This window comes from Malurus melanocephalus, unplaced genomic scaffold (genome assembly GCF_030028575.1).
Source record: "Malurus melanocephalus ecotype Western Australia unplaced genomic scaffold, MMel_1.1 scaffold_40, whole genome shotgun sequence".
NCBI classification, from domain to species: Eukaryota; Metazoa; Chordata; class Aves; order Passeriformes; family Maluridae; genus Malurus; species Malurus melanocephalus.
The window spans coordinates 1299049-1322415 of record NW_026623272.1 but is presented as its reverse complement, the minus strand read 5'-3'; the positions used below and the strand labels follow the sequence as shown (position 1 = coordinate 1322415).

The following is a 23367-nucleotide window of genomic DNA, read 5'->3' as shown; positions in this document are numbered from 1 at the left end:
TCYTTCTTCCATCAGGAACCCTAACTTTTCACTGTCTCAAGTCAGTACAATGGATCTTCTTTTCCTTGTAATGCTTACAGAAACTTTCAACCTTTTTATGTATAAAATCCCMCTGTTGCCAAGATAATTCATACAATCAAGCTCAGTTTTTTAAACAAAATGGTAATTGCTGTGCTCTTTCAAAATGCTCTCCTTACCATAATCCCCACAACCCTGAGTCTGACAAAGACGAGTGATTTAAGATGAATCCTTAACTTAACTAATATTTTTTAATTAATATTGTTAGATGCATCTTCATTTTACCATGAGTGAATTTTTCATAATTGGTCTCCTCAGAAGACCTCTCTCTCTCAAAGATCCTCCATCTTCTCTCTCAATCTCCATTTACATGTTCAAGCATCACTCAAACCCTTCCCACTGGACTCTCCTTCCAAATTTGAYCCCCTCACATGCTGGCTTTATACAGCATGCATAAAGGTCCCTTCACCCAGGAAACCCAAACTGAAYAGAAAATTCAGTAGAGCTAGTGGCTGGAAATATAGTATTGATTTTGCAATTGCCAGGGCACAATTTCCTCTTGATGGAAAAGTTCAGATGATAAAAGAAATCCAACTGGCTTTTTACCACATTCCCAGCACTGTCTCATTTATCCTGAAATAACACACAGATGAATTATTGCAGACAATGCAAAAATCAAAGTGAACTTTCCTGCTGATCTAATGAAGTGCCACCTTAAAGGCCCTCTCAAACATGACACTTTCAACAGGAAGTGAAGGAGTGTAAGTTTATTTGCAAGTTCTTCACAATGRCATCTTAGTTCCACTTCATCAATAACTAGAACCGGGCACTGCAGAGATGTGTGCTAACTCAAGATGATTACATTGCTAATTTAAATACAGCTAATTAAATGACAGCTAAAATCACTTTCACCATTGCTGCCTGTTCATTGCAATCTCCACTTTACAGACACATTCTAGATCATTTCCCTCACTTTTTCTCATTGTTTCCATTTCATGAATAAAACCTCCAGCAAACGACCATTTCCTCATCAAGAATCACAACTGTGCTTTGACAAAACAGACCAGACTGCAGCACAGGACAGAAACCACACTGCAAGAAAAAAAAAAACTGCCCAATATATTCTGTCTGCCAATGAGCAATAGCGGCAGCTTCAAAGAAACTTACTTGCATGGGAAGAACGTGTTATCTCCATCAGTTTGGGAAGAGGGCGGATGTGACCTCGGAAAGCTACTCTGGGGAATTCTTGCCCCAGCTTCACCCGAGGAGGGTTTGCATTCTGAAGCACGAAGTCTCCTGGGCAAGCACCATCCCGGGACATGCGCACAGTTTTCCACATTCTTAGTTACMAAGTCTTTGGTCCTGGCCAGTAGCTACGTGGTGTTAGTTTTCATCATGCAAGATTGCTTTGCAAGGAACATTTCTTAAAGAGGGAGCTAAATACTCTGCAACAGAGAATAATTTATTTGCCTTAGACCCTAATTAATCTCAAATTTTGAGGCATTCAAGCTGTATTCCAAGTAGGCTAATGTTTCCTCTTCACTTGTTTCATTGCTTCTCAGTCTTCATTATCTTTTGATAATTAAAGCAGTTTATTTCTGAATGCTACCAGCTCTCTTCCAAAGCAGATAATTCTATTTGCAGCCACCACTTCAACTCTACAGTTTATCAAAACAGGTCCAGATCCCTGAACATTCTAGAGCTCCCCTACTCAGATATTGGCACAGGTCTACAGAACAAGTTCCTCATCCTGTGGATTACCTGAGTTCCTTAAAACATCAAAGATGATCCATGGAACGAAATCTAAAAATCTCAAGTGTGCATACTCCCACACATGCAAACACACAACTCAGGAGACAGAACAAAAGCAATAAATGGATGCCCAAACTTTTGCTTCATAGCCAAGAAAAAGCACTGTGACTAAACTGTAGCAGACACTCTACAGACTGGTTTTATTTTGCTCCTCTCCAAAAGGTTAATGTTGTCTTTACTTAATAAATAAATAAATAAATAAATAAAGGATTAAGAACACTGAGGACAGTATTCATGTTACTGCTTTCCTCCTGGAAGAGGATTAGGCCAGACAGACACAGTTGCACTGCTTGAGCACACTGAATAGAAGTCTTTTGTGCAAGCCATTGTGTTTTCTTTAGTATCTCAGGGATGAAAACCAGAATTTAGAGAGAATTACAAACAAAAGACCTATATGAAAGTAACCAAAAGACAGATTAGTGTGGATAAATGAAAGCTGAACAATTAGGCACAGTGAGACCATTGTAAAGAAAAGACCAGGAAGCCTCACAATGATAAGGTCTACTCAGCCAGACTAAAATAACCATTGAGAAGCTGGCAAGAGCAGTTGCATGACTTGACCTGTCAAGGTTTTATTCTTCCCTGCTGCCAGTTTCTAAACTCCCTTACAAAAAAAATGCCACTCCCCTTCTTCATTACAATCAGGTAGAGAAGTAACAATTAGTACATCTTAAAAAAACTACAGATTTTCCCATCAGGATGTAACTTAGAGATGCTCACCTCCTTCAGTCGAAACTTTACCCACCTGGCAAGTTAAGACGTGCTGAAGGCACAGATGGACAGAGCCTGACCAGCTTTAGTCTGSCCCACACAGAAAACAGCAAAAGTGAACAGAAAATGCAATTAAGCCACTGCAAGGCTAAAACATTAAAGAAAATGCAAATTCTGAAAAGGGYTGAACTTTGATAAGAAACTTCTGCCCCTTTGCTTCTAGAGGCACATATCTGAGCTAATGCCAGCTGGCACAGGCACGAGCACCCTGCTCACAGCATCTCAGGGGAGCAGCCTTAGACATGCTCTGGAGACAGGAGAGCTGGACAAAGCTCCAGACATGGCTGTGACCTGTGAGCATGGCATACAGGGCTGCCAGAATCCTCCCTGCCTGAGGTAAAAGAATCTTAAGTGAGGGGGCTAAATTTCTTCAAATAATTTCAGTGCAAATCAGAGYACAAGTCAGAGTCGGAACTGAAATGCTCGGCTTGACAAAGAAACATGTTGGTTTATTTATTATTTATCCCTTTATAACTAACCAACAGCAGATATTTCCTCAAAAACCAGCCCACAGGATAGCTCAACACTCCTCCCCTCAATGCAGGGCAATTTCTGGAGCAGCATAATAGTTAATATCTCACTTGTAATTGTATTATGCATGTACAGACTCCTTTGTGTACACCACAGTAAAAAACACTGTGATGAAACAAACAGCCTGTCTAGCAGCTAACACCACATTTTGCTGTTATTCACACACTATTTCACAAGTATTACTGGCCACAAAGCCTGTGATAGCAAASGACACAAAGTGAGCCACCTTCATGCACAGGGAACACTACTTGATCTGAATGCATCTTTTGTTATAATTACCAAAAACACCCATTTATATTATATATTTTTATATATATATATATAATATATTTATTATATTTATATATTATATATTATTATATTTATATATTATATATTTTTTTATATATATATAATATATTATATATTTATAATATTTCATCTACCAGTAACACTGGAATCCAAGATTAGAAATCAGAGTTGATACCCAAGCAGGTGCTGTGGGTTTCCCTTAATATGAGCAATCTAAACATAAGGCAATCCCACACGCTCACTTCTCACTCAGAAAGAGAATGSTCAGTGAGCTGAACCCAGGAGTGCCTCTCCTGTACATGCACCTTGACATGCTTCAAATTACCTCTAAAGAGAGCCTAAACTAAATAAAAYCCTAATTTACAGATGGTTCAAGGTAGGCAAAATTTATCCCACTTCAGGAAGCAAGTTCGTTCTGTTCTGATTTATTTATGCTTTCTCAGCTTTTCATGTGTTAGTATGTTCTGCAAATTTCTACACTACTGGTAATTAAGATAGCATTTACTTTGGTTTTTGACCACAAAATCAAAACAGGTTTGCTACACTTTACTGTTCTCACGAGACCTAGAAGCAAATGAATACGCCCAACTTAGGTATTTGACTGAGGGGAAAAAAAAAAAAATAGAGAAACAATGGGATTGCTCCAAACAGAAATTATTGCACAATGAGGTTTTATTAGTCACATTATCTTGAGGGCATTTGCTCACAGCCTTATGGATAAAATTTTAATACAAAAAGCTGTCCGTGTCCATTTTTATCACACTTTGGGGTTTTRGTTTGTTTATAACACAGTTCTTGATAAGCACTTCCCAGATGTCAAGAAGGATAACGCTCACCCTGTACCTCCCAAAGGCTGTGAGATGTTCAGAGTGCTCTGCTCATCACCCACAGGCTGTCAAGACCTGCAGGTCTGAGATTGCTGAGAAACAGGAAAACCTCAACAATCAACTGGTATCTCCCCATTTCAGCAGCCAAGCACTCAAGAACACTGCTGAACTGTAACAAAACTGTCATTTTAGGATAACCTAAGAAATATGCAGATGACAATTTGATTTCAAATACATTCCARATCTGCTTTTATTCATGTGGCTCCTCACATGTGGCTGGACTAAACAAAACCCKCATTCATTCTCAGAACTGTTACAGAACATTTTTCTTAGTTCATTCACGAGGCTGTACCAAATAATTCAATGCACAATTATGCTTTTGCAAATATCATTACCTTGAAATTTCATTAACAGAAATCAGACATTGCTTCTTTTCTTAAATTACTCACTTTCAACAATTTAGCAAAAATCCTAATCCAGTGACAGCAGCAACCCAAAGTAAAGATAMGTTTAGCAATAATAAAAAAGACAGSCTATTACAAGTATTTGTTTCTCCATGGAAAACACACAACTAGTCAGAAACACAAAGTGTTTCTAAAATGAAAATTMTGGTTACAAGCTCATTTATGGCAGCAGAACAGGCAGCTGACATGACGGGATCTGATAATGAGGAATACTTATTTTCCCTTTARCTACATAGTCTGTATTATCCAAGCACTTTTTCACGAAAAAAACAGAAAGTCGTGATTTGACTTCCATATTTTCAAAACTGAAAACACTAATTTCTTTATTTTGCAGTAGCAAAAAGATAGAAGCAGCAAAGCAACATTCCAAGCTCAGAAAAAAAAAAAAAAACCAACATTTCTCAAAATGTTTTTAAAACTCCATTAAGTTCTTATTTTGAGGCTGGGCTGTTTTTGGTGTGGGTTTTCTTTTAAACTGAATTATTGTATTTACACCAGAAATAGAAGAAAGAGGAAATAAACAGCATTGCAGCTAGTTAGACAGAACTCATTCCCATTACACACCAGGCATTGCTAATGAGATAATGAACTGAAATCTGTTCATGCCACTTCACACAAGACCTTGGGCTACCAGCTCTTTTTCCCTGAAGGTGGCAGAAAGCACAAGCTGTAAAATGCCAGCTGACCCACTGTTTTATGAAAATAAAGGCCAAAGTCACACCAGATAAGAATCCACGCCACAATAAGGCTTGTGAGAGGAAGGCACAGCAGAATGAAAGACAGATCTTGCCCTGGATAGCTTTGAGATCCTCTGTACTTTAAACAGGCTCAAACTATCAGTTACACTGGCAACCCCAAATGCTCTCGCCTGCTCCAGACACAAATTTCCATCAGAAACTGCAGCTTAAAGGCCAAACTATTGACATTCATGGTTATTTTAATAATATATGCTGTTCATTCACTATTGTAACACGATTCTGCCATGTAATAACATTATTTACTTCCCCGCTAATTGACACTGTCAATATAGTTTCGAGTTTACTGCATTTTACCCAACTACTAAAGTGGGATTCTTAAGACTYATTACATACTACACTGCAGCATACATTTATCATCAGCAACAGCTATGGCACCTACARAAGTGACACAAAGCATACTTGTACCGAAAAATAAAACAAAAAGCTGTATTATTGATAATATATTCATTGCTCTGAACAGTTCAGAGTTCAAAAGATGGCATTTGCTTGTGCTCTGCTTGAAAGAAAAAGCCAAATCTTTCCCAGACAACAACCCATGCAACAGTTAGGCTGCACCACAGCACAAAATTAGGTGTACAAGAAGCACAGATCTTGGATTTACTAAATCTGGGATTTACACTAAATAAACATGAGTCAAGTTACCATCAGACTTCTACTGTACTTTGCAAAACTAGATTAGAGAACAGTCTCACCAATCAAGTTGGCTGATCCTTCACAACTCACAGGATTTAATAATTTCATAATCCTGTGTTTCAGAAAGCACTGTGACTTTATTCTTGAGTCAAGATACACTGATGGTCTCAGAACACTACAATTCTTTGTAGGTGCTAATATCAACATAAAGTACTTACCCTTTAGCAATAGCTCTTTGACATTTTCAGTGACGTGGTTTACCATTATTCTTCTTCCTGCTCTTAGCACATGCTTTAGTAAATGCCTCCTCTGTGAAGTCCTGAGGATTGGACAGCTTTAATAATATTGCATTCCCAAGWGAACTTTTTCTACCTGCTCTGAGAAAGCGCTGGCTGCAATGTTCAATCTGACTGATCTCTTCCAGGAAACAAATTTTTACAGAAAGCTAAGCTGACACTGATATAATCCCAGCATTATAATCCTTTCAACACCAAGAAATTATACAAATATCAGGATCTTAGAGAAAATGCTACTTGTCAAATCCAAACCCAGGCACATTTAAGAGGCACACTGCCTGTTGTTTGCACACTCACTCAGAAAAGTGTGCCACAAATCTGCCACTGCTGAGTGTGGAACCAGCGTTTTAAACCTGCTAATGCCACAAAAAGTGTAGCTCAGTGACGTTGGCCCTGCAGGCATTTCAGCTTTCAAGAGAATACAGGGATCTATTTCTTTCCATCTTCAATACGTTAGAATATGRTGACCCATTAATGGATGAACCATAYGCAAGATCACAAAAAAAAAAAAAGGYWACAGGATGAAATGGGAAGTTTATATAAAATACACAAGGAAATATTAACTTAATGATTCTAAGCACACCATAATTAACAGAACCCTCTTCATTCTGCCCACTCACAAGGAGGTCTTCTGGATACCAGCACAGACCCCACTGAGATTTATCTATATGATGAGGGAGGTGCAGTCACTGGGAATACCTGTGCAATTAAAGACACCAAGTCACTTTTGAGAAATTGGATTTAGGAACTCACTTCACTTAGAAGCTTTCATAATATAACTTGTCATTGCCAGATGAGAAAAAAACCACTATAAAAACAACCTTTGTATTTCRCTGTAATCCACTTCAGAGGTTCTTTCATGTGGAACGACTCCAAACCATTTCTCACAACTGTTCTCCTCGAAACTCCATCCCTTCACACGCATGAGGGCACCTCAGATACAGCACATCCTCTATCAAAATATAGGGAGCAGCATTCTGGCGTTTTCCCCACCTCAGGAAAAGCCTCTTATCTTGCTATGAAACAKTCTCACTTTCTCTGAAAGACTGCAATATTCATCCATGAGACCAGCATGCAGATTCCATGCAATATTCAATTCAAAGTCACCTTTCTCTCTGATACAAAACACAGAAAATTGTTTTCAGCCTTATACATGTTCAGCTGCCCATGGCTTCAAGTTATAAAAGAGAGAATAACAAAAAAAAAGGTCCAAAAGACACACACTACAATTTTGGACATACCTGCTCTCTCCTCCAGCTCAACATAGGCCAAAGAAACAATTGTACAGGCACAAACCATGGAGGGAGAGAAGATGGGAACAGTAAAAAAGCCAGTATTGCCACCAGCTCAACAAACTTCCTACAGGGAACAAGTGGAAAGAAATAAGGTAAGATCTAGGATGCTAAATATGCTCCAGACATGCAGAAAATAAAAAGAGGTTTAATTACTTTGTTTCAATGTATGTACATTTTATGCATTGCATACTACACAATGTACATTCACAGACATCTACTATCCATGGAAGTAGGTAGACAGGAGAAAGACATTGGTAACCCATTACAGCTTACTGTGAAACCCTGAATGTCATCAGTTTTCAGTCAGTTAACTCATACAGAAAGTGCTGAACATGAGATATTTCTTACATTTGAGAAGTACTGTGTTCCGTGTGAAAACAAAGGTCATGAGAGACTTTTTTTTTTAAGCCAAGGAAAAAAGAAAGGGAGGAGAGTGTTTTAAGGAGGGTGGGGGGAGTTAAGCCTGTGTATGTCCAAGGCTGAAATCCAAGGATGACCTTTCAGTAGGAAAGGGTACAAACAGCCAAAACTCACTGTAGCTCTGGTCATAGTACTTACAGAAAGTACAAGCCAGCATGAGACTTCTCCAAGCAATACGAGTCACTCCTTCCCACTGCACTGAACATTGAGGAGGGTGGAGAGAGCTCTGAAACTGCACATGATAAACAACAAACCACTGTACTTCTAAAATACACACATTTTAACACACATTTACAAAGAGCCCACAAGTCTTCCAAAACAGCACAACACATTTCACACAGTGCAACACAGCACAGACCAAGATAAAGTCCAATATCTGGAGCAGCCACGTTATCATCATTTTACAAAAGGTTTGTCTGTTTTGTTCCTGGAACACAGAGACACATGAAAAGTGAGTGGTTCGTTGGCCTAGGCAAAGAAGCCAAGATATAAGCTCCATGTGGGAACTGAAGCAAGGGCTGGCTTGTGGTGCTGGGCCCCAGTACAGGAGCAGAACACAAACAGGAATCAAGGGAAAGGAAGGGATCCTTCTGAGGGGAGATGGTCAGGAGGTACTGCTGCCAAACACTTCACATTGCAAAATCACAGCCTGGACAGTTCAAACCTTAGCACAGCAAAGCCAAAAATATACAGGAGCAGTATATCCTGCTATCAGACCTGCAAGACTATTAACAAACTTCTACCTTTGTGTCAGCTCCRGACACCAACAGATACCACAGCAAGTAGTAGAAAAAGCAAGAGCAATTTATTTAGAAGATGATCAGGAAGACAAAGCTCCTGAATGCAAAGGYAGAAGGCAGAGGAGAAACAATAATGTTCTGTCTTCCACCAGAGACAGCAGCAGCTCTGCCATCCTCTTGAATTACTCCTAGTCCTGACTCAGAGCTGACCTCCTACATGGAAATCCAGAGGTGGACTTTGCACACAGTAACTAAGCTCAGGGCTACTCAGCCTGCAAGGAGAGTGCTGTCATAAAACAAAGTAGCATTGCTATAGATAATTTTATGGAAAACAATTATACTCCAGGGCATAAAAACGGTGTTTTACTGCAGCAATCAGCAATTTAAAGTATGCAAGAGCAAGTCTCAACAAGTTTGCCCTTCTTAAYTCAGCAAATGAGCAGCTTCTAATGGCACACCATAAAAACCTTTTTTTCCTTTTGACATGGAAGTGAAAGTCAGAAGTTTGTATGGTCTAACCTGCTTCATGATAAGAGGGTGAATGCAGTGACTGAATGATGTTCTAAATCCCTCAGMCAAACAGAAGAAATTGCTGGCTACTGGGAGGAGATGAAAATGAAGGTTGGTAATTAGACTGTAGGGAACAAAACCACGTAAYTTTGTTGAGGTATAATTACCTCGAACCTATCCATAGCACAGCCYCTGCCCTCCACAGCTCTGCGTCACCACTCCTGTGCCAGGATCWCTTACACAACCCCTGGCACATCCCTGTGAGCAGCCCCAAGAGCAGCTCAGGGCTTTGATTCTCATTGCCCCAGAAATCGATGGATTCCATCCTCATGACAGCACCGACCACGCGCCGATCGATGAGAGCTGGGCTGCCAGGACACTGCAGGTCACTGGGGTGGGGCAGAGAAAGGGGAAAATKGAGCATTCTGGATTCAAGAGGATGGACCTGTGGGCCAAAAATCTAGGAGACATCAGACAAACCCAAAATGTGTAAGTTTAGAAATGCTGGCACACCACGCCTTACACAAAGCAACTCCCTGTGACCATCAGTAGAGGTGGATGATGATCATCCCTTCAACAGCATCAGCCACCTCCTCCCTCACCCAGCCCTGCCTGGCACTGGCTTCTCATCTTCTGCTCAGCAAAATGCCATTTCATTTACATTTCCAACAAGTCCAAAGCTGCCTCCAGTCAGCAAAGCATAACTGCCAAGTTATCAAACTTCCCATTCATCCATAAGCTAATTGAGTAAAAGCTTTTTGGGGGCAATTAGCACTTTATTCTGCATGTCAAATTCCATCTCTCTGTCCTACAGAGTACAAAGAAGATCAAAAGATGATTAAGAACTCCACCAGGTACCTTTAACAGAAAAAAAAAAATTGAAAAAATGTATTCCCAGAAGTGTTCAAACTTATACCTCTGCTGCTCAGACATGAATTAAGACTGCTGGAAAGCAAACAACCTTCTTTTCCAGGCCGTACACAAAATCTAAAGCCCTACTAAAAGCCTGTTAGGAAAAAATGCCACTCCATTATCTGCAGGAACTTCTTTTTATGGTTCAGAAGTGACAGTTTGAAACATGTGAAACAGTGTTTAAAATAAAAGCTATTGGGGACAAATAGGCAGTAAACAGGCTACAAAATAACCTCCAGACACAGTTGCAAATATATATATGTATACATATACAGTTACAGTATATAAAATGCTGTCATATTCAAAATCCAGAGAGGTTTACCCTACATCCAGTATAAGAGYTGTATTTTTCCTGGCTGTGTAGACTTCTTAAATTTAAATACAGATATATTAACTGTGAAACATTTGAGTCCGTGAAAAGACTAATATTTTCTGTGTATGTATTTCATTATTTTTGTTTGCTCAAAACAAAGATCTAGTTTGCTTGGCAATGGCTACAGCAGCCACTGTGAAAGATGCACAGTCCTCCATGCATGACAAAATCCAAGTATGCTGAAAGAAATCATCCAAAGCAGCTCAACTGAAAGGACAAGAACAGTGCTWCTCATTGCTAAGGGAATCACTTGGCAGCATTTAAACAGTTGCCTATTGAAAACTAATAATTAAGAAAGAGGTTTTACTAAATGAAACAAAAAATATACTGAAACTTTATTATCTGAGAAAAAAAAAAATCAGCTTAGTACAATTAAGAGATCCAAAATTTCCAATTCAAAGGTTATTGAACACAAAGGAAACACCCCTAAATTGWAATTCAAATAGACTTTAAACCATGTCTTAGAATGGTGCATTTTTTTCTCTTTAATTGAGGTCACAGAACAAAGAATTTAAAGAACAACCTTGAACCAGCAAGCGGAAGACACAGACCCTTTGACCAAAGAAATCTTGTTCCACACATTGGWGCTAATAGCCATTTTTCTGTAATTTAAAGCAGTCTGCTCTTATTTGTTCCATCTCAAWCAAAACCAGACACAAATCCTTAACTCATCTTGGAAAGGGAAACTCACCAAGAGCAGCTTTGCTCTCCCTGTGGCACTGGGTATTTCCCACCCTGTTCCTGAACTTACAAACAGGGCAGTGATCACCAACTCTGATCTTCCTCAAGGTGGTTGTAGCCACACTCAGCCAACAGCATTTGCTATGTTTGTCTGCATTTCCTGGTCAGTGAGACTGCAAACCACCTTAGCCTTCATTCTACACAGAACTTTAGAGAAAAAGCCAAATTTAAATTTTACACTGAAAAGCATGCAAAAATTCATGCTTTAAATTTTGGTGCAGCAGGGAAAAGAAAGCAGATGCCACTRTTTTCTTTGAGGAAGTGAAAGACTGAAGAAATTTGTAAGGGGAAATTAAATGACACASAGAGATCAATTTTATACATGAGAGAGAGATGTAATAYAAAYACAAGACACCCAAAGCTGTACTTAAAAATCAGCATTATTAAAATATTCCCAAACTTAGTCTCAACTCAAGTTTGAAATGGCTGCTTAGCAAGCATTGGCAGAGAGAATTAGATAGAAAAYCCATGTCTTTTCATGTACAACTGCTCAGCCTTCTAATGCAGGTGTTCTCCAAAACACAAAAAAAAAAAAAAAATCTGCAGCTGCAGAATACCAACAGAGGGTTGTTTGGGTTTTTTTAAAAATCTTCTCTCAGTTTTTTGCAACACACAGACCCACACACACACACACGGGTGCAGGAGCTGCTTTCACATCACTCAGACATATCACGGAGATTCTTCCCAGAGCTTTCTCAAATAACTGAAATACCACAGAACCCACAAAAAGGCCCATGTTTTCCTATATTTAGCTAAGTCTCCTGTTCACCAGCAGCTGGCACCACAATCCCCTTGGTACTGGACAGCTGCAACCTCTCCAGCTCTGTCCTAATCACTGCACAAATTASAAGTATGAGACATGCTTAGCAAAAGTAGCAGTTTATGCAGCAACAAGAACTTTTTTGTTTTCCCAGACAGGCATTTTAACAAATTAAACCTTACTACACTACAAGCTGATAAAAGAAACTAGAGATAACAACCACGGACTCCAGGAAAATGAACTTCTCAGRAAAACACCTTTGCTTACAGGGTATAAAGCAAGTATATACCACCTCCTTCACCCACCCAATTATTACAAACAGCTGATTAGGTCACAAARCACTTTTCCACTCTCATTTTTCACATGCCAACTCTTATCTTTCCTTATCTGAAGCAAGAGTCCACTTCTCTAAGCACCTGTATTGTTGAGAAAAGCATTCTGGAATTTAGCACTGCAATCAGTGCTATGCTAATTGCTGATTGCTCAAACAGAAAGAAAAGAAAAATAAAAGAGAAAAAAGGAAAGAAAATGAGAAAACTCTAACAAAAAATACCTCCCAGGACTTCTAAAGTATGACCCTGCTGCTAAGACCCCTTTCAGGATCTGCACTGAAAACCATAACCATTGTTGTAAATCCCACAAGTACCCTTTATGAAACAGAAACAAACAAGTATTTAGCACTGACAGGACACCTTTAATATCTCCAATACCACGCTTTTCAGAGAGGGGAAACCAGATGCCAGCAGAAGAAAAACCCTTCCTCATCAAAGTGCAACTACATTGAGTAAGATGCAGCCTCCACTCCATTTTCAGCAAGAGAATAGTTAACAAATCACCAGAAGAGTGATTTCACTGACATCAGTATTGCTGCTCTCAGGTTACTTTCTTTTCTCTGAAACAATTCAGAGGTTCTGCCTCAACTCCACCCAGGCTGCCTCCTCTGTGACTCCTTTCTGCAGTTTTGAGGCTTGACACAAAAAAAAACTGAAGACGCTTGTGCTCCAGAGGTTATGCAAAAATATTCCACTATGACCACCATAAGAGTGTCATTTACACACGCTGCTGCCAGCAGAGGTTCTTAAGGTAACTTAAATGCTAYTTAGACATGTTTCTGTTGGTCCTATTTAACTGTAGTGTCTAATTTATTACATGACTAATTTTATCTTATCTCTGGACTTTGCCAAAACACCTACATGTAGGAATTAAGCACTTTGAACAAGAATTTTTGAATGATTTATGTGTCCCCATTAAAAGCATCTTCAGACACATTTTAAGGGAGCTTAGCTTCAAGTCTTGCAAGCAACTGAAAAGCTTTACTAAGTTACCACATACTAAAGCAGAGAACCAGGAAGACACTCAGAGTCAAAGTTTCCTCTTCTCTCTCACTCCAGAGCTGGACCCACATCTCCAACTGAGCTCACTGCACATGAGCAGCACAATCTGCTGCTGCAAGTGAGCAATGAACACACTGACAGATTACAGAATGTAAACTTGAGGTAAAGGTCTCAAGTCTAGTGAGAGAACTCYGGGCTTGGAGGAAGCCATGTGGTAACTGGAACATAAGCAGAGCAATTCCTTGGCAAAAACCAAGGGTGGCAGCTGACCAAAGCTGGTTAGTGACACCAAGCTGATTAGTGTCTCATTCCCAAACAAAAGTCAAGGGAAGATAAATAACTTCCCACAGGACACATGACATTGCAACACTTGGGTTAACTGAGTGCACAATCACTGTAGAGCTGAGATTCCTATTACAGCAAAGTATATTTGATTTTTAAACACTATTCAGACCCCACTGTCCCTCTTTTTGCCCTGTGTACCCAACCTAACATGCTGGCTTTATTTCAAAGACTGAGGGGATGCCAAATTCACATTTCTCATCCCTGACGATCCATAAAGAAGGGCTCACGTGTTTATCATAGGATCACAGGATAATTCTTTGTACTTCTTTTTCTAAATGAAAGATGTCAAAGTCTATTACAAGCAGTGGCAGTCAGTGGAACCTACTTAGAAATAAAAGGCTGATTTTATTATAAGTAAGCACTGGAGCTCTATGACAAGGCTAAATTATTGCACACTGACTAATGTCTTCTTAGGAAAGGGTTGACAAGAAATTCTGTGGCAGAATGGCTTCATGTCTGTAGAGTTTAGATTACACCCTATCACTTGATGTCCTAAAAAAAGCAAAATTTAGGAGAAAAAAAACCTTCAAAAACAGAGATATGACAAAGCCTGGGGTGGAAATATCAAACTGAAAAATGAATCCATCAGAATCATAAGCAAYAGCCCAAGATATTGTGCAAGGAGGACTGGAGAACACAGCCACTACTCTGCAGACTGTTAGAGAGCAGCTATAAACAGTTACAGTGACCACACTCTGGAAGGGCCCTGTCATTACTGAGTCACCTCAACCCATCCAGTCACACTCAGCAACCCCAACAAGTCTCGAAATCAGGTTCTGAACAGCAAGGCTGACAAAACAAAATCTTCCCAGCAGAAGGTTCACCACAATAACCAGTTTCTCACACTGACTGTGGCAGAGCCAGCTGATGGCACAGAAAGTCTGGACCGTGGGCACTGTGTGAATCCATGCAGGGCCAGGATCAACTGTGTGCTCTTGGGTGAGGCCACACCCCCAAACTTAAACTCTGCACTCAGGTGGAACCGTTTAGCTCATCTGGAATCAGAGGCATTAACAACCCCAACAAACCCCTCCATGAGCCCTATAATCACTGCCACAGAAGGCTCTGGAGGGTCCCTCTCTTCCCTCCAGCCTGCAGGCTCCAGCCAGTGCTGAACAGCTCTGAGAAGAGGAATTTCCACCTCTGCTGTGTTATATCATCAACACCCCTCCCATATGAGAGGCCAGGGYTCCCTGCACAGGATGTACAGACCAGCACCAAAACCGAAAGGAGTAACACAAGAGAGCTCAGATTCCCCTYTACAGAGCAACAAACCCAAGAAACMCAGGAAAAAAACAGAAAAGCCTAGTGGGGAAGAACATGCTTGTCAGCACAGGTAGGCAAGACACATATCTTTATATGCACACCCTGAGGATATGAAACAATACTTAATTACTGTGAAAGTAAATTAAAAAATAGAAGGCAGTTAGAGTTCAAACAGAAACAGAACTAACTACCATATATTAGTACAGAAATTACTAGATATTTATCAGCTTTAAAATAAAGAGACTCAGCTAACTTCCAGCAGCGTGGCTGTGCACTGCAGCTGGGACAGCAGCACGTTAAGAGACCACAAGTGGCCAGAGACTGATGGACTGTGACAGGGAGCAGAGCGGATATCCTGCAGTGTGCAGCTTGCACAGAGCCTACAGACAGTCTCATACCCAAATAAGAGGTGGCTTGAGTCGACCTTCCTTTATCCACCACGGCAGCAGCTCCCACGAGCCACACTTACCAACCCATGGCCAAAGCTAGCTACTGGAAAAAGCATTCCAGGAGGTCTCCACCTCGACCTGCTGAGATGGGTAAAAAACACCTGTTACTTTCACACACACATGGACTATATGGTAAGTAGCCTGAGAGTAAAAYAGACCTATTTTACAAAACAAATTAAAGTCCCTGCACAGCCTAAGGGTTAGTGCCTCAAATTGTYTGTGGTAATAGACAGCCTGGGAAAAGCATCTACCTTTCATCATCCTAAAATACCCACACTAGGCATGGAAAGAACGGGCATTAGGGCTATGTAAGCTACTTGGTACATGAAATGTGAAATTTCTTTGAAAAGTACACAAAGAAAGAAAAGAAAAACCCTTTTAGTGCACACATATTGGAGATTGAAGCATATATTCTCAGAGAAATGAGCAAGGTAACAAGGCAGGAAATGAACTTTGTTCTTATGACAGTTGAATATCACTGAGCAAAATAACCCTGTTGCCTTCCTTAAGCACAGGCCTGAGCAGAGCAGGCTSCCTTCAGGGATTAGAGTATATTCAACGTTTGCAGTCTGAAAAGTTGACTGCACAGGCAAAGAAGAACAGGTCAGGTGTTTACTGCTTTGTCTTTTGTTGCCTAGAGTCACGCATGATTCACAGAGGGTAAGTCAGATCCACCAGATGAGCCCATGGGAAGATCCTCTTCCTAAAGGTTACAGAAAGCTAAACATAACCAAGGCAGAAGAAAAAAAAACAGACTGCACCAAGAGCTAAAACAACCTTGTACCAGAACTACACTGTTGTCCAAGTCTGAGTGCCCTTCACATTCCCACTAGAAACACTCAGTGTATTTAAAGTGATTTATATCTARAAGTCACAGCAAAACACCAAGACAGGCTGAGCACTGATATTAGCTGCCTAGTTAGAGAATGTACTTCTCACCACCCAAAATCCCCTCCTACTTACGTGATCTTCTTCTGTAACTAGAATAAATTAACCCCTAAAAAAAAGCAGCTCTGCCTGGCAGGAGCAGTTGTGAGAGCCTCACAGGCACAAAGCACTTGCTGTAGTATTCAAGGGCCCGGTTTGCGGGAGAGAGCCCTTGCTGGGCAGCCGCCTTTTTTAAGATGCAATAAACAAGTAAAGCAGCCACCCAAGATTCGGCTAATTTAACTGAATTCTCTATCACCCGCTTATTTTGGCAGTGGAGCACCGAAAACATCTGAGGCTATCTCCACGTTCTGTTATCACCTCAGGAGACGGCAGCCTGCGGGAGCACCGATAAGAGCCGAASCCCTCGGCGGCCCCGCTGCCCGCTATCAGCGAGCGGCCGGGGGGGCGGGGGGAACCCCAGGCTGTCTCCCAGGCGCTCCGGGGAACCCCGCGGCCGGGGCATCCCCGGGACAGCCGRGCGGGCTGCGCCGCCACCGCTCGGCCCGGCCCGGCCCGCCGGGCTGACACGGGCGATAGCGCAGCCCCGGTGCGGGGACAGCTCCGCGTCCCGGCCCTGGCAACAGCGGAGCCGCCGCCGCCGCCCGGCACACGCGGGGGCTCCTCCTCCGGGCGCGGCGCCCCGAGCCACCCCCGGCAGCCGCCGGCGCCCCCGCCTTTGTCTCCGCCGCGGCCGGCGGCAGCGGGGCGGGGAGCCGGGCTCGCCCGAGCCCCCGGAGCGTGGGCACCGCCGCCCCCCGCCCCGGCCGTGCCCGCTCACCGTCCGAGCTGACGGTGTCGTAGGAGTCGCCGGGGGCGGGCGCCGCGGCCGGCTCCCGGTAGTCCACCCAGCTGAGCCCTTCTACGCTGTCGTACTCGGCGCGGGGCTTGTCCTCCACCGGCACCACGGTGAAGTGCGGCATGGCTGGCGGGGCGGAGAGGGCTCCCCGCGGCACCGCGGCGAGGCAGGCGGGACGCGGCGCGGAGCCGGCGGCGCATTCCTGCCCCGTGCGGTCACTTCCTCTCAGGAAACCGCGCTCCTCAACTCCACCCATTCCAGTGCGAGCGCCGGGGCGGTGCGGATCCCGCCGCCCCCGGGGCCGCCGGGCGAGGAGCGGGCGCGGGGGCGGGGGTCGCTCCGCCGGGCGGCCGCGCTCAGCAGCGGGGGCGCGGAGGAGGGGCCGGAGGCRGCGAGGCGGCGAGGGGAAGGGGGAGCCTTCCTCCTGCATTCATCGTGACAGGAGCCGGGCCCGGGGGCGGCGGGAGCGGGGCGGGGCGGGGCGGGCGCCCTCCGCCCGCCGCCCTCCCTTGCGGGCTCTGCCGGGCCGCCTCGGGGAGGAAATTTCCCCTCCGCCGTGCCCCGGGCCCCCTCCCCCGCCGCCGCCATTTGCTGGGCAGGAATGATGCGCGGAGAGCGGCAGCGGGGATGGGGGGGGCCAGCCCCGGAGATGGGGCCGGTCGGTCCCCGGAGGGGCCGGGTGCTGCGGGACMAGCATCAGCAATGAGCCGCGGGCAKGGGGCCCGGGAGCTGCCGGGAGGGGCAGTGACAGCGCCAGTCACGGATGTCACGGCTCGCAGCAGCGGTTCCAGCCCGGCGCGGGGCCGGCGGAACGGGCGGAAGGCGCACACCGGAGCCGGGCGTGTGCCCGGTGCCGGTACCGGGCCATGTGCAGCTCTCCCCGCTTCCYGTGCCTGCGGTGGCAGCGCCGCCCTTTCCCCTGCGCTCCCTCTCGGCTCTGGCGGCACAAAACCCTCAGCAGGGACGTGGGAAGCGGAACGAGCCCACRGGAAGCGGGGACATGGCAGCGCTGGAGGCGTGGGGGAGCGCGGGGCGCGGCGCTGCCCTGGCACACTGCGAGCCGGGGGTGCTGGAGCTCCGTGCAAAGCGCACAGTTGCTAAGGCAGCACACAGCGGCCCCATAGGACCGTGGCCCCATGGACAGGGGCCGCAGAGCCGCGGGACATTGTTCGGCCCCACTCACGGAAGCAGAGCGGTGCCATCCCTCCGTAAAGGGAGCGCGCCAGCCGCCCGCCCGCCCTCTTGTCCACGAGGGAGCAAAATTCGATTTTGCCTTCACATTTGAGAAAGCTGGCGCCAGAGATGGGTCTCTTGGCCTTCAATTCGGTCATGGTARCCTTCACATGGAGTTTAACCGTGAATTAGTAGTTTATAATGTTATTTATTGTCTAATTTATTGTTATTTATTTATTTGTGTTTGAAAGGTGGCCTTGACAGTAGAAGGATCTCTTTTAATGTGTTTTGCAATCATCAGGGAAAAAAACTCTAGAAAACACTTCATGTCTTTTGGTGTGGACTGTCAACTCAAAGTAGTTCTGTAGATTTCTGTAAACTAAAATTTCCCTAATCCACAAATCAATGTACGGTGACAAGACATTCCAGCATGGATGTAAGGTTGTTTTCAGATTATGCAGGAGTCTACAGGAGGATACAAAGCTCAGAGCAGAGGAAGGGCTGAGACTGGACCTTTCCTGTGCTCAGAGCCACCTTATCCCCAGCTTTCTGAGTATATCCTGTCTTTTTGACAAAGAAACCCCCAGGTTTTGTAATGAGCAGAAAAAACACAAATATGAGGCAGAACACTTTGTTCACAAAAACTGAGTAATAAGTCTACTTTTAATTAGATGGTGTTTGAAATAAGCGTGAAGGATCCATGCTGTGGAGCGACTGCTGCCAAGGGGGTACAGGTCTCTCAGTTCACTTAACACAAAGTTGCTGGTAGACCACCTCTGGGGAAAGTCAGAGCAATTACTCCTCTTGTATTGATCAGRCAGGTGGAAAGACTTCTAAGACTCCTATGCTTTCATCTAACCTACATTTTACATTTGTCTCTTTGCTCTGTTGGGGGAAACAACAAGGATCTTCATGCAGCCACGCATATCTAAGTAACAGCTTTACCAGTTTTGGAGGAGATTGGAAAATACCCCAGAATTTCCTCTACTGAAAACTCCTAGTGTCTTGAAGACCTAGGGTGAGATTTTTTTTTCCCAGTAACCCTAAAATAAGCACRTTTGTAAATGTCATCCCCTGAGATCTGCAAAGTTTTCCTTGCAATTTCTATGGGCAAACAATATTTTTTTCCCCTTAGAGGAAAGTAGAACAATGGGCCAAAAGGTAGTATTTTTTGTTTTACCATCTATGGTCGAATTACCATTGTGGTTTCATTGGTGCTCATAAAAGGTATGACCTAACAAGCTAAACCCCAAGAAAACAGGAAATTAATTGATAGGGGACAAATAGTTTTACATAGAAAAGGGGTGCTTCCTTCTTATTGCACTTTTGAAAGTGAATGTGGCAAGGMGACACTATTCTTTAGGCAACAAAAATGCATCTATGCCATCACAAAACATTTTAATGTCATAAATTCAGTGTAACCCATGAGCAGTAACCGTCTTTTTAAAAAGGGAGGCTAAYGCACATCCACCAGCAACTCCCTTCTCTGGAATGGAAACTGTATCCAAATGTCTTAGSAGAGAATTGAGCCCTAGGAAACCATTCAAGTCTATTGAAGCAAAAATATTTCTTTTGTCCAAGTACAATGGTTCTTTGCTGGATTGTGGAAAGACCATATTTAAAGCCAAGAAGTTATCTACCCACATCAGCTTTGTTTAGCATCTGATTTGTAAGAGAACACAATTTCAACCTGGATGATTAGCATTTTTTTCGGAGGCTAATAAGTGATTGTTACACCCCGTAGTGTGAGTGGCCATTGAAARCTCAAAGGTTGATATGAATATGGTGCTGGAATGAAACTGGATGATCTACAATACTACAGCCTGAGACAACATTGCTATCCTCTCATTAAATAACAAGAGTGAAAATAACTTGTTTTTTTACAAAGCTAACTGGAATTTGGGATTATGGTTTCTTATCGGTACAGACAGGTCAGTGAAAACAAAAAGCAGAGACAATAATTTTAATGTCCTCCTTTTTTTTCCATCTCTCTCCACACCCTACTCCAATATCAACAGAAAAACTGCACTTCTAAGAAATAGTCTGGTGGTTTCACAGGAAAAATGATGAGTTCAGCTCAGCAGAATCTAGGCTTATTAGAAAAGGTCTGTATTTTCAGTACTTTAGTGTGCATTTAAAGCATCAGTGAAATCAGCAGCCAAGAAATCAGCAAATCCATCATCTGCCCTCTGATAAACAACCAAGAACTGCTTTTTAAATTGTTGTTTACTGCAAATTATATAATCAAAGACACARTTCAGGTCTTAATTAGTAAGCCACTGAGTATTTCCCAACTACCTTTAAGCAGGTAAAGCTTCCAGCTGAAAGAAAGGTCGGTACACTTCCACAGTGGACAACTGTATTGATCAACTTACAGAGAAGACTGTATGAGAAACTGTGAGTCTTCCWGAAGGGTAGTTTGATACTGCTGTAGAGCCTGACATAAATCCTCAGGGCAGGCAAGTGARGTCAAGTTTGCCTTGAACAGTTATAATTGCAGGTGGCACCTCTGAGCATTAAAAAGAGGAGCTTGAGTTTTACAGCCCAGCATGAGATAGTGGCTGCACACATCCTCAGGCTGGGCTGACCTGWGCAGGGAATTTCATCCCTCCCCTGGCAGACAGAGCTCAGAGGGTCCCTTGTGTTGCTCATCCAGCCATCCTGGGAGAAAGTGAGCCCAGAGCTGCTACCAGGGTGAGTAATTACTTATGAGGATTCAGCCCTCACAAGGGTATGTGGGACACACGTTGAAAGGGCTTGGGACATGAGCTCTGGACTGTTGTTAGCTTCTGGACTTGCAACATGTGATGTTAACCTCAATCAAACAACAAAATGCAACATCATTTCAGCTCCTTCTCAAAGCATGTGATTTGCCAATTAAGGGTAGGAAGACTCAGCATATGAAACTGTGTTTGAGGACAGCTTTTCTTATCTTCCCTTCTTCCTGAATTTCATGGGGAGATGTCTAATTTTAAATAGCTTATTTTTTTCTGACTAGGAGAATCAGGCCAAGCCAAAAGTATCCTCTGTAAAAATAAATAAGTCATAACATTGCAACTCAGATAATTTATTATATTAATCTCTAAAATTGTGTTGCCCCTAACATTATTTTGGTGTGCTCTATAATAACATGATGCCTCAAAAGCTTAGTAGGAAGTTTAAATTAATTTTCTGTAAATTAAGCTTTGAAATATCTCATTGGTGGAGTTACCTGCTGAGTTTCTGCTGTCRTTGTTGTCTATAATGTTTATGTCCCCAGGGAGAATACATGTCCTGCTCTAAAGTGTATGCACAGGATGCACTGCCCTAGCAGCCTGAGGGATAACATCCATTACTCTGTTTTTCCAAAATAYCTAAAACTTCTTGAGTAAAATATCTGTATTCTGATACTTTAGGTAATAATCCTATTGCATCTCTSTTAGCAGAGCAGTGTAATGATTCATCTTTGTCAGTGGGACAACCAATGAAATTATGCTTTAAAACCATGGGAGATTTCTAAACGAAATCTGTATCTTCTCATATAGACAGGAGAAGGGTTTATGAAATATCCTGGATCATACAGTTAGTAGCAGGGTAGTGACCCAGAAAAGAAAACACATTGTGCTGGAACAGAAATAAGGTGGTTGGCCAAAGAAGAGGTTAGCAGATTTATGGAAAATACAGATATAACAGTATAATAATCTGTGAAACTGGAAACCTGCTCAGTTAGCTGCCATACAATTGTGGGRAAAGCTCTGATATCTGGAAGTATCAAGTTGGTTGAAGCCAATCTTTTTCTACAAAGCGTAGAGATATTTAAAACTATGTAAAGAGAAAGGCTGGGATACACACAGCAGGGAGTCTGTCACTGTTATTTGTTGTTTTGAAAGATTTTTCCCACCAGAGTGGAACTTGGGTGACCAATAGCCAAGAGCTGACCATCAGAAATAAAATAACAAAACAAAATTCGCCACTGCCAAGGTACACTGTCCCTGGACATCAGGCTTGGCAGGAATTCTGCAAGTTCATGGCCAGCATTTCAGCAGAGTGAACTTTGGTTTTCAGCACATTCCACACCCGAGGACCAGCCTTGTGGACAGAGCAGGCAGGAATTGGCAGCCTGGCTGTAAAGGTTTGTCCTCACTGAGAGCAGGACCCAGTTCCCATGATGAGGACAGGCAGTGGCTGGAAYAGATCCTTTGGAGAGAACCACGACATCCATGCAGTGAATGCTTGAGAGAAATGCAATATCCAATTCCCCACAGGCCATTTCCAGGAGAGAAGCAAGCCCGGGAAAAACCACTTTGTATAGAGCTCTTCTGCTAAAGACTTTCAGACAGCTGAAAACTTTGCTGTTCTKCTGGAAAGCATATCACAGCTTAAACATTAAGAGACCACAAGAGGACACTATGGTGCCACTTACCTTCAAAATTTATTTACTTTAAGGAACTTCTGCTTCACTTGTAAAATTACTGATAACATTTTTGATACACACAATAGCCATCTCTACAAAGATACCTTAATCTCATTTTTAGAAACTGAAAAATTACRTAGTCTTTGAGATACCTTTTTTTTCTACTCACCCAGGTTCTGTACATTCAAATAAGAAGAACTGTATMAAGGTTTTCTACAACAAACTTGTTATTAAACATGGCAGCGTAATAATTTATAGTGTAGAATTAAGATGATGGAAAAAATACTACTCAGGGTTTTGGTGTGGTTTTTCCTTTTATCCTTTTTTGAAGAGATCAATTTTCAGATSGGTTACATTTTAAGCATGGGTAAATTTGTCATGGTATATTAATTTTTAATAAAGGGCTCAGAGAATAAACTGAGCACAGGCCTAGACAAGATTCTTGAGATGCTGAGTTTAGCTACAGGAGGAAACTCAGGAATATTAATACAAATGGACTTTTCAAAGCTGTATTAAACTTTTTTCAAAT

At 42.8% G+C, this 23367-nt stretch overlaps 1 protein-coding gene across 2 annotated transcripts in view; it reads right to left on the bottom strand.

The window, feature by feature from the left end:
- SLC12A4 (solute carrier family 12 member 4) overlaps nucleotides 1-17512 on the bottom strand; it is a 44963-nt gene extending 27451 nt beyond the window's left edge. Inside the window, exon 1 of one of the 2 annotated variants that reach the window (XM_057364620.1) lies at nucleotides 17255-17512. In XM_057364620.1, the coding sequence (XP_057220603.1) occupies nucleotides 17255-17396 (142 nt within the window). In that variant the 5' untranslated portion in view covers nucleotides 17397-17512. Of the gene's footprint in view, nucleotides 1-1185; nucleotides 1432-17254 lie in introns of those variants that run through there. The other variant, XM_057364621.1, reaches the window with a different exon arrangement.
- Between the last annotated feature and the right edge of the window lie 5855 nt (nucleotides 17513-23367).